The sequence below is a fragment of the Galeopterus variegatus genome, unplaced genomic scaffold (genome assembly GCF_000696425.1).
Source record: "Galeopterus variegatus unplaced genomic scaffold, G_variegatus-3.0.2 Scaffold9420, whole genome shotgun sequence".
In the NCBI taxonomy this organism is placed as follows: Eukaryota; Metazoa; Chordata; class Mammalia; order Dermoptera; family Cynocephalidae; genus Galeopterus; species Galeopterus variegatus.
In genome coordinates this window covers 55628-67614 of record NW_007735531.1, presented here as the reverse complement: position 1 = coordinate 67614, position 11987 = coordinate 55628, and the positions used below count along the sequence as shown (strand labels likewise).

Below are 11987 nucleotides of genomic sequence, written 5' to 3'. Positions count from 1 at the left end.
AAGATGCCTGGGAGACGTTCCTTCTCCCAAGTGCCTGAACTAGCGTTGGCCGCAAGTCTTGCTCATGGTGTCTGAGCCCACAGTGCAGTCTGCGACAACACGGACTCGCCCTGCCCTGGAAGAAAGACACCTGTCGTACCGGCTTGTCAGAAACCCTGGAAAGTGGCTTCCTTGGGTTCCCCAAAGGGAACTATTTGCTTGGAGCAAATTCCCTGATGCCCTTGACCACTTTTACCTTGAGTAAAAATCACACCTGGTGAGTCAGCTTAAAGAGCACATCTGTGTGGCTTCTTGAATGCTCTCCATGATGACCGTCATGGGAGGCCCTGATGTCTCTGCAGCTCACCGCAGGCTGCGCTTCTCAGTGCTGCACCCCTACCTTGCTCTGATTTCTAAACAAGCCTCCTCTTCCTTCATCAGAAGGATAAAGGGCCTGGCTTGGGCTGCTTGGGTCAAACTTGGGTTTAAACCATCTCAGGGTGAGGCACCTCTTGGGGACAGCACAAACCTCTGCTCCCCTTGGCCAGATTCCTGCAGTGGACGAAAAATTGAAATGCTAGAAGCCTCCACCAAAGACATCAGGGCCACTAGGGAATGACAGCACATTCTCTCAAACAGCCACGTGAGGCACCTCTTGGGGACAGCACAAACCTCTGCTCCCCTTGGCCAGATTCCTGCAGTGGATGAAAAATTGAAATGCTAGAAGCCTCCACCAAAGACATCAGGGCCACTAGGGAATGACAGCACATTCTCTCAAACAGCCACGCCAACGCATGACAGGGAAGGAGGTCCGCGAAGACCAAGGCAGACATTTGGCACAGAAAGGAGGCACTTGGGTTTGGTGCGTCAATAGGAGCTAAAACGTGGCATGGTCCCCCTGCTCTCACGCACGCACATACAACGCCCGCTGTGATCCTGCTGGTTCCAACTCTACTTGTCTTGAAGTCTTCCTCTGCCCCTTACTTTAAAGCAGAGGATTCACAAACCCCAGCTCCTGAAAGCAGAGGAGGGTGGGAATTTCCAGAGGGATCCCAGCGGGAATAGTCAGTGCGTCCCCAGAGTGCACTGGACTATGCGGGAAGGAGCTCAAGGCTTTATCCCGACGTGGCCCAGTTGCACCTCGCACTCTGCAGAAGTTCCAGGCTCAGAGGCTTCTCCCAAACATCTGACCACTGACAGCCTCAGGTGGGAGAACCACAGTGCTGGACTACTCAGAGAAGCATGGAACAGTGCGCCCGATTTGGTGACCAAGATGGGGCAGGACAGCGGGGCTTGAGCCCGTAGTATTGGGATCCCTTCCCGTTCTCCTTGTCCTAACCACACAGGGTCGCCTCATGGCACAGTGAGGGCTCATGAAGGCCAGGGGTGCTTTAGGTCGTGCTACTTCAGGCCTGAAGATGACCAGAAACAAGCTGATGAGGGGGATGCCGAGTTGAAACCCAGGCACTTTCCATCCCTCCCTGGCCCTCCCCATCAGAAAGGGTGTCAGCCACAATCGGGAAGAGAGACCAGTAAGTAAAGTGTCGGGGAGGCTGCTGGAGGCAAAACCACCTTTGGGTAGCACCGCACATGGGGGACCCACAAGTGTCACCCGCAGGCCACCGCACACCCTCCTGAAATCATAGCTTGGCACGTGCAGCATCTGACACCAGTACAGCACAGCAATGGCAAGTTATCATAAATAATTTGGCATACGTAAAATATAAATTATATAGAAATCGCATGTTTGCTTCCTTCTTTTCATTTCTCCTCTCAGGGTCCTCAGGGGCTCTTCTGGCCCAGTTCACCAGATGTGAGCAGGAGGCGTGGAATCGGCAGCACATGCGGGTGGCGTCTCTCTGACATCACACTCCCCCCCACGACGCTGGGAGGCTTCTACCCCCTCATTCTCACTAGCCATCACACCGTCCCCTCGTTCCTGTTCCTGCCGTGTTCTGGAAGGGCCTGACCCGCACGAGCCTTTGTCAGACATGCGTCCCCTTCTTAGGTTCATCTCCATCACAGGAAGACCGAGGTGAGGGAGCCTGCTGCCTCAGATGTGGGCTGGACAGAAAGCGCTCCAGCCATGGCCAGGTGCAGTGGTCACTCAGCACCCTGCAAGCAGGCTGACCACTCCCACAAATACTGGTGTGCCAGGAACTCGGCAGCCACCATGCTTTCCATGCTGTTTCCTTGCACGCCCCTTTCTCACGTGACCCTGGTGGGCACCTGTGCCCAGCTGCTTCCACTCAAAACGCACCTGGCCACAGAGATATGTCAGATAAGAAGTTACTTTCAGGAAAGGCCAATCCATGGTGAAGTTGTTTGTCCCTGTTTCGTAGAGCTGGAAGGTCCTTTGTCCCCTCCTGGGCCTGGACTGTCAGGATTATCAGTCTGGTATGAAATGGGGGCCCCGCCCTCCCCCACTGCTGTCTTGAGGGAAATGGCAGAAGTCTGGCGGGTCCGAGCTGCAAGGGGCTCTCAGATCTTCTTTGAGGAGCCGATCATGACCTTTGATACGAAGTTGACAATGGCGCTGGCAGGCTGCTCAGGGTCATGCTCCGCAAACAGGTGGCACACATTGTCTGTAGAGCTGCCCTGCTTCCGGGCCACAAATCCAAAGACTCTGCAAAAGGAAAGTCCAGGTTACAGTGGAAGTGTCCCTCAAAGCACCGCGCATGCTGTGCAAGCTTCCACCTCCTCCAGCCACCAGCAGCACTACGGTGAGGAACCTTAACTGCCATGTGTCAAAAATCTGCCAGGTGCCAAACACCTGGTTAAGAACCTGTCCATGCAGTTGACCTCCAATCCTCACAGACCAGCAGGTGACGCATGACTCCTGCTCTGCAGGTGGGAACCTGAGGTTGTGAGGTGAGTCTAGGACCTGACTCAAAGCTGAGGCTCGAGCCACAGCTGTTCCTGACGCCTGAGTCGGAATCCTCAGGGCACTTGTTCCTGCAGATTCCTAAGCCCCAGCCTGACATACTGGGCCAGGGTCTCTGAGGGACGGGGTGGGGCCTCAGGGACTTTGACACTCCCCCTCCACTAGAACCAGAGGGAAAATATGTCAAGGGCCTCATAAGCCTGGGTTACAAACTATGTATAGTTCAGGAAGTTTAAAAAGAACAGTGAATCTAATTATTTTTCTTAGAAGAATTGGAGCCATTATCTTAGAAGGCTTTTATGAGTCCTAAACTTAACACAATAACGGCCATTATCCATACCCAAATCCCTGGCATAGGTCTTTCTTCTCATTCTCAGAAAAATGAAGGACTTTTTGTTTAAGCCTAGCAGTTTCTATGCCACAAAAGGGACTGGCCAACAACCCTCAAGTAACCCCGATGGACTTTCAAATTCCAAGCACACGAAATCCCCATGCGACCCCTGCCAGCCAGAGGCAGGAGTGTGCCCAGAACACAGTCCCTGCTGGGGGCTTAGGGGAGGCCCTCTGAGCACTGATCAGCCCTAGACACACGAGAAATCTGAAATAGGAATCCTAGGGAAAAATGCCTGTGATCGGACACTTGTGATCATTAAATTTAGACTGTGTAGATGACCCCCACCTGGGGGAATGCGGACAGTTGTGCCTCAAAGTGGGAGGTTAGGACAAGGTCCCAATGGCAACACTGGGCTGGGAATGATTCCACACTTGTGATCATTAAATTTAGACTGTGTAGATGACCCCCACCTGGGGGAATGCGGACAGTTATGCCTCAAAGTGGGAGGTTAGGACAAGGTCCCAATGGCAACACTGGGCTGGGAATGATTCCCCACTGAGCAAGGCCGCTGAGAACTTAGAGAACCAAGGAAAGGTCCACCTGTAGAGAGGGACCTCTAACAGGTGCCCGGCCTGCCAGAGAGCATGGGCGTGACGAAAACTGTCCTCCCGTACAGTTGGCAAGTACTGAGCACCTGCTTCGTCTGCACTCACACACACAGGCGACTCTTCCTTCTAGCTGCACAGACCTCAGCGTGCTGCGGCCCACACCCCTCTGTATCTATACCAGTGTTATAGATCCCTCCTAAACACCGCAAATCCAGCCAACAGCCAGCAGAGACATTGACACCATTTAGGCCCTCACTATATAAGGAGAACACTTCAACTTTTTTCTATTTTTTCTAAAGCAAAAAGAACCCCTAAAACACATTGACACAACTTAGTTGTTTTTTTATGAGACACCCTCTTTGGAAATCTGGCACAAAATTCAACTTTGGACTATGATTGTAAACGAAGAGAGAATGTAAAGAAATTCTGGCAACTTACTTTGAGGAAGGTCCATCTTTGATCCACCTTGGTAATTAAGGAGAAAAAAAAGAGTTATGTTAATTAAAAAAATTAAAGGGTAAAACAAAGCATAACTTTGCTTAATAAAAATGCAAATTTCTTACTTCCTGTCTTGTGGGTCCAAGGCACAGAAAATCACGCTGCTCACAGGGTAATGCCTCCGGAAGAAGAGCCTGGTGGGATGGGAAGAGAGGACGTTCCTGTTACGGGGGGTTGCAGGGTGGTGGGTGATGTGCTGTGCGGGCCCCCCATGTGAAGATCCGTGGAGCAGAAAAGTATTTTATACTTGCACTTGTCATTTGGAGAACAAAGCTGTGCTCATTAAAAGTCGATAGATGGGCCGGCCCCGTGGCGCACTGCTACAGTGCGCCGCTTGGGAAGCGCGGTGGCGCTCCCGCCGAGGGTTCGGATCCCACATACAGACCGGCCGCTCACTGGCTGAGCGAGGGGCGGGAGCAACGCCAAGGGTGGCGATCCCGTGGCTGGTCCCGGTCCGGTACGGGCGCAACACTGAGGGTTGCAATCCGTTGCCGGACACGAAAAAAGACAAAAAGGAAAAAAAAAAAAAGTCAATAGATGACATGAAGTTGGGCAGACAGTTCTTGGAAACAGTGATCGGAAGCACCATATAGTGAGATTGTGGGCCTCGTGGAAGGCCCCTAACCCTGACCCTGTGTCCACAGTGGGGCCAAGCCACGCAGGGCACTTGCCAAGTGCTCTTTCCCCTTGAGTTACTAAATCCTGAGGCCAGTTTTTTGGTGCAGGTTTGAAAGGTGAGGAAACCGAGCATCAAGGGTTTAGGACCTTGCCCGGGGTCACCCTGCTGGTCAGTGTTGGGGGGTGGTGCTGAGCTAGGATCTGGCCAGCAAAGCCCAAGATCTGCCCATGCTCCTTTTCTTAACAGGTGAAGTCTTATGAGCAGAACCTGAACCTGCCTAAACTCGCTTCATCCTAAAGCCACAGGTGCTTGGGGGGCGGGCAGGGCCCTGCTGGGGGATCCATAGGCAGGGACTCAGCTGGTCTGAGTGGCCCATGGGTACATCTGTCCTGACAGCTCCTGCCATGGCAGGGTGGCCACAGTGGACACCCTGACTTGCCTTGTTAGTCACACAAGGCTGTTTCCATAACAAACACATAGTAACTGCATCTACCATGCCTGTGATCCTAGGTCAAAGGCTCCACTTATAGGAGGGACAAGCCTGTGGCTGCCTCTTCTGTGCCCCCACCGGGCTTCAGTGAACATCCGTGGGTAGAGCACGTGCTCCAGCATAACTGACTCAGTAACAACTCTGATGAGAGTCATTTGAAACCAGCTACAGGAAATAATATGCATCAATATATATCATTATTTTATAACTGGTGGTCATCTTCTCATCTGAAAGGAGATGACCACTAGTTAAAAAAATAAAGATGCTGAAACAAAGACCAGTGGATTCCGATCATAGTCTCAGAGTGTTTTTCAAGAACTTACTTAAAAGACTTTTGCATTTGCAATCACGTGTGTGTACATGTATGTGTGTAATATTCAAAGCACCAAATATATATATATATATATAAAACTGATTCCTGAGAAAAAAGCCTTCAGGACAAATACTATAGTTTATACATGGCTCTTGGGACCTAGGGAATGACAGGGAACAACCTAGATGACAGTGGAAAACTAATGACCTCAAGGGCCACTAAAGATTTACCTGGAAGACCACCCCCACTAGACAAGATCAGGTGGAAGGTGGCATTCCAGCTGTGCCCAGCAACCCGCCCCTGCTGGGCTGCTCCCCACGTCCCTCCCGGGCACTCACTTCCTCTGATTGTCTGTCAGGGTGATACCCTGGGCTGACACCTTGAAGTGCACAACTGTGGACATGGGGGGCGGCTCCTGGACCAGGGTGATGCTCAGGGCCTTCTGGACTGCCTGGTGGCCAGTGAGGGACTCCATCTCCACAGAGTTCAAGTACCACACATTGCAGGCTGCAAGACACCAACGGGGTTGTGGGTTAGTTGCAAATGTCAGGAACACGTGTCCTTTTCACACATGGCAGTTGCCAATGTGCAGACCTTGGATTTATGAACGACTCACACAGGTGGCCTGTGCCAGGTGCATTTAAAGGCAAATGCCCTTTGCTCCCAATTCCGAAGGTGTGGTGAGTGAATGACCCAAAGACACGCTTGCTCCAATGCCCAGGTGGAGAATAAACAAGTCACTAGAGCAAGCAGCCCCTGCCCTCCGTGGTTTCGCCCTCCCACAGGCCTGGCCTCCCAGGTGGCGCCTGAGGCACCTTCTCTGTCCCAATGTGGGTGTGGACAACAGTCATGTTAGCACAGAAGCCCAACTACAGTTATAGGTAAGGAGGCTCCGAGGCCACTGAGGAACGTCCGTGAGAGGAGCATGTGATCCAGAATCCCAGATAAGTGCCTGATGCAGAGTGCGGGAAGGGGCGGCTTCCAGAAGGGGCTGCTGAGAGAATACACGGTTTGCAGTGACCTCAGCACTCAGACTGGAAAGAACCAGAACCTCCCAGCTGCCAAGGAGGGGCACAGGGTCTTCCCCATGGCCACCTCCTCTTGGGCAAAGAACGACCGGGTGTACACATGGCTTTGTAAAAACCTGTTCTCCCCGTGAGCCGCACCCTGCGCTCGAGCAGAGGCTCCCACCACTCCTACCCTGGGAACTCGACTGCACAGCCTGCTCCCCTCTGTGCTAGGCCAGCCTCATGAGCACGTGGTTGGCTTCATTCCACGTTTAAAGACCTCTGGAGTGTCATGGAAAACAACCCTTCCCTGTGACCTGCACCCACACACACAGCACTCAAGGGAATGGCGGCCCTTGCAGGCTGTGTGGGGCCAGGGCTGCCGGCAGGTGCACCCACCCACAGGCCCACCCCGACAGGCTGGAGGAGCGGTGTCAGAGGGCAGGGCCACTCACAGGCTGCTCAGCCATCCCTCTCCACAGCAATGCCATCGCTCACAGCTCAACTGCAAAGTCTGAGGCGTGTTAAGGGTTTGAGACAGCCACTGTGGATGATAATTTGGCAGTATTTGTCAGGTGGATCAGAAACACCGAGAGTAACCTAGAGGTCCCACTTCTGAGAAGATTCAGAAAGGAAATATTCCATAACCACTTGAGAGAATTAATGCATATTCATTATAGTGGAAAAAATTGGAAACAGATTATGTCCAAAAATAGGGAAAGGGTTAAAATCCCTCAATGGAATACCAAGCAACTGGCAAACAGCAATCATGAAAATTATATAGCAGCATGGAAAAACACTGTTAGCAGTTAATTGGAAAAGCAGAATAAAAACTCCCTCTGCTATGGTTAGAACTATAAAATAAAAAACATGTGTGCGTATGAACGGGAGCTGGAAGGGAGCCTGGAAAATTTAAAACAGTTTTTAGGAGAGTGAATATTCTGTCTTTGATTTCATTAGTTTTTCTGTCATGCTGATCAAGCAGTTACAGAAGAGGAAAAAAAATGAGAATTCTGATTTTACTACTATGAAAATTCCACAAAATCGGCACTGGGTCGGGTTCACATGGAACCAGAGGCTGCCACGACCCAGACCCTCGCTCTCCTGCCAGCACCACCATCGTCTTTGTGATAGGGGGCAGGCCAGCTAACTGGAGGCTGGCAGGTGTTTGGGGAAGATCTCTCCTCAAATGCAGGAGCTATGTTGTCCTCCAAGCAGAGGAGGAAATGCTGCCACTTTTTAAAGCACATCTTAGAGAGGCAGTTCTACTGAGGAAATGTCATGTGCCAACACCAAGTCCCCCAAAGCCCAACACTCTCCACAAGAGAACAGGTAGGCTTGTTCAGGTGGGCCTGGCTCAAGACCGTCCAATTCCACTTGACAGTTTTGGTGAGGGGTGAAGATTTGGAGCTATGTTGCCTTGTGAGACACTGAACAGGAAACCGTCCATCAGACCCACAACTCGGAGTCCTGCAGATTGCTAGGCTACTCTGGGAAAGCGATTTGACAACATGGAACAAAAGTCTTAGGTCACATGTTCCAACCGAGCAGTATCACTTCTGGGAATGTGTTCTAAGGCAACAATCGGGGATTCAGAAAGAAGAAGTAACACAGAAAGATAGTCTTCCAAGCACTGTTTGCAGTATTGAAAAATTAGAAACACACTAAATGAACAACCATAAAGAGGTGAATTACAGGAAAGACCACTATACAGCCATTAAAAATGAGACCTGCACATGTTTGTGAAAACCATGGGTAAACTCATTATGTTCAGTGAGAAAAGGAATATAAAAGAATTGTACATGCAGCAGGACCTCAAGCACGGGGCGAGAGGTAGCCCTGGAACAAACCTGGCTGATAATTAGGAGTGCTCTCTGCGGGGACAACACTGTGCCTTCTGTCTCCCTTGTTCCCAGTACTCAGTGGTTGTACGTGTCTGTGACTAATTCATTTTCCCCTTTCTTTCCTGTATTTCCTTTTTTTAAAACTTAAAGAACATGTATGACACTTATTAAAAAAATTATACAGTATGCTACATTAAAAAACACCACCACAACATTTATGGGAAATCTATCAGAAGTCTGGTAAAAATGCCTTCTTTTCAAGATTATACTGCACTCTTCTCCTTCAACAAGAAACAATTAAGAACTGAGGCTTCAAACATAAATAGAAATTGTTTTAGAGAGTGGAACCAAGTCAGAATGACCTTGGTATCAAGTGAAACAGGATTAAACTGAACAGAATTAAAAGTTTATTCTCACCATTGTGAGCTGTCCGACTGCTAATATTTCTGAGTCTTGGCTTCCTCAATCTTTACAATGAGGAAAGTGGACGTGATAACCTCAAATAACTGATGCACGTCCAGGAGTCTAGGACTCCAAGTGATTTAGGACCACAAGTGAAATTAAGTTTAGGGAAAGGCCTCACTCAATTTACTGGAGGTGATCAGAGGCTGGAATAGTTCTAGTACGTTGCTACAACAGTTGTTTTGTACTTAATTCTGACCAAGTGCAACTGATCCTCCAGGTGCAGATGCACTGGTTGAGGAGTGGTCACTGCAATGGCCTCACTCATCTGGGGACAGATCTGCTGTCCTGATTCCTTGCCTTGTCACCGTGATGTTGGATGGAAATTCACAGCTCTCCATGTATTTTAGAAATAAGAGATTTTTCCAGGAAAGCAGCTCAGAGCAGTCATAAGTTAAGCCTCATACATAAACAACTTAGGTGATTAAATAAGACTCGAGATTCTGAATGAAGTCTAACTCTAAGAAGAACCACCCTTTAAAAAATATTTTGAGTATTGATACATTTCATATGTTGTTTTAAAAAGACAGAAAAGCAGACTTAAAAATGACAAGCCAGAATAGAAGAGAAAGCTTTAATATCTAAAACAAGGGCTATTACGGTACATTATTAGGTTAGGCTAATTCACTCATCCATTTATTAATCCAGCGTTTATCAGGTAAATGCAGGATAACAAAGAAGCTTAGGGAGAGACATGAGATGCTCTTGTGGTGAGAAGACAGTAAACCAAAACAGCAGAACACACAGGTGTGTGCCCGGGCACTAACCGTGGGGGACTGAGGGGACAGGGCTGTGTCCCGACAGGATTGGATTCATCTGGACACAGGAGCCAGATGCCAGGCCTGGCTCTGCCACTCACACTGCTGCCTCCCTCTGTGAAATGGGAGACAGGATACCCCACCATGTGCGCCCTGGAAGAGGACGTGGTAACAACTATGGCCGGAGCAAGTGCCTCAGGATGTTGCCATGATAATTCTTCAACGTCTTTCTTGAATGATGCTGACAGATAAGTTGCAATTTAAAAGCCAATACTTAGATGCTTTCAAAATTTCCCATGCATTTTTAAAAGGAGCAACTGAAACAAACAAATCAGAGTGGGTTTGGTTTGGTAGCCCTGTCTCTTAGGTCGAGTGTGTGGGTGAGCTGCTCACAGGGCCATGGTGGGGCTTTAACAGAAGGAGGCTACAAGCCTTGGTGGGCTCCAGAGATCACATAAAACCAACTTGAGGGTGTTGAGGTCGTCGCTGGCATGGAGACCCACTGCCTCACATAACCACCACGGGTGTGGCCCTACCAACCCTTCCACCTCGGCCCACTCAGGGAAGAGCCCAGAATCAAAGGTGGGACTGGCTGTCACAAGGGAAGGGATAAGTCTGCCTTCCCAGGAAGGGCCATTCCTCTTGGGCCAGGAAAACAGTTCCAAGGGCATTCTTCAATGTCCTATTCAATTGGTCTTTGCAACCTTTGTGTAGGGAGATATTGTTATTATTTCCACCAAACAGATGCAAACCCCAGGTCTGCATGGCTAAATGATTTGCCAGAGGTCAAAACCCTGAGGGGCAGAGATTGAACTTGAACCCAGAACCACAGCTACACCCTTCGTTTTTGAGCTCCGAGTTCTAACACACTTGCAATCTGGGGCAAGCTCCTGTTGTCTTTGTTCTAGCCATGGATAACCTACCTTTTAAGGAGAGTCTAAAAGGAGTTCAACACAATAAACATTCGTTTAGAAACAAGACTGACTATACTTTAGCCTAGAAAGAAGCACTGTGAAGTATATTTTTACAGGGAAAAATTACATAGAAGAATACTACAAATTATACAGAGAAAATAACAAGAAAATACCTAGATATTTCACATACCTTCATTATGGAGTTATAGCTGTAAAATAAAGTATTCTACAGATGTAAGTATTCTCTATATAGAATGGAGGCATTTCTACTCCAATTGTCCACCAGACTCAGAAATTCCCCCTCTAACACAGCAAACATCTAGCTTGCATGAAATACCTCCAGTGGGGGAATTCAGAGTTTCAAAATTAGTGGGTCACTGTCCTCTCTAACTGTGTCCCTCCCCCAAGGATGCAAAACTGCAGGAACCCTATGTAATCATGTTTGTCCAAAACCCTCTTAAACTGGGGCCACCAGGACTGCACCTAATGCTACAAAAGTGATCTGGCCTGGAATTAATAATGTGATTACAGCAAGGCTGTTGGATACAAGGTTAATCTACAAAAGTCAATTGCTTTCCTATATACCAGCAATGAACAAGTAGAATTTGAAATTAAAAACGCAATCCCACTTACATTAGCATTCCCCAAAATTACTGAGGTATAAATCTAACAAACAACATGCAATATTTACATGAAGGAAACTACAAAACTCTGAAAATCAATATCAAAGACGAACTAAATAAATAGAGAAATAATCTATGTCCATACATAGGAAGATTCAACATTGTCAAGATGTCAGTTCTTCCCAACTTCATCAATAGATTCAATGCAATCCCAATCAAAATCTCAGCAAGTTATTTCATAAATATTGACAAACTGATCCTAGAGTTTATATGGAAAGGCAAAAGATTCAGAATAGCAAACACAATATTGAAGGAGAAGACCAAAGTTGGAAGACTGACACTACTCGACATTAAGACTTACTACAAAGCCATAGTAACAAAGACAGTGCAGTAATGGTGAAGGAACAGAAAACAAATCAATGGAACAGAATAGAGAACCCAGAAATAGATGCACATAAATACGAGGATACTTCAAAAAGTTCAGGGAAAGATTCATATGACCTTTTAATTCTATTTTTCCACGAACTTTCTGACGTACCCTCTTATGGTCAACTGATCTTTGACAAAAGAAGAAAGACAATATTATGGAGAAAAGATAGTCTTTTCAACAAATGGTGCTGGAACAACCAAAAAATGACTCCACACACAGACCCT

General features: G+C 48.3%; 1 protein-coding gene across 2 annotated transcripts in view; it reads right to left on the bottom strand.

The window, feature by feature from the left end:
* LOC103609282 (tensin-3-like) overlaps positions 1 to 11987 on the bottom strand; it is a 32572-nt gene that overhangs the window by 962 nt on the left and 19623 nt on the right. The window contains exons 8-12 of one of the 2 annotated variants that reach the window (XM_008593631.1): positions 6064 to 6232; positions 4369 to 4437; positions 4244 to 4270; positions 714 to 2605; positions 155 to 570 (exon numbers count right to left, since the gene is read on the bottom strand). In XM_008593631.1, coding sequence (XP_008591853.1) covers positions 2461 to 2605; positions 4244 to 4270; positions 4369 to 4437; positions 6064 to 6232 — 410 coding nt within the window. In that variant the 3' untranslated portion in view covers positions 155 to 570; positions 714 to 2460. The remainder of the gene's footprint in view (positions 1 to 154; positions 571 to 713; positions 2606 to 4243; positions 4271 to 4368; positions 4438 to 6063; positions 6233 to 11987) is intronic. The other variant, XM_008593630.1, reaches the window with a different exon arrangement.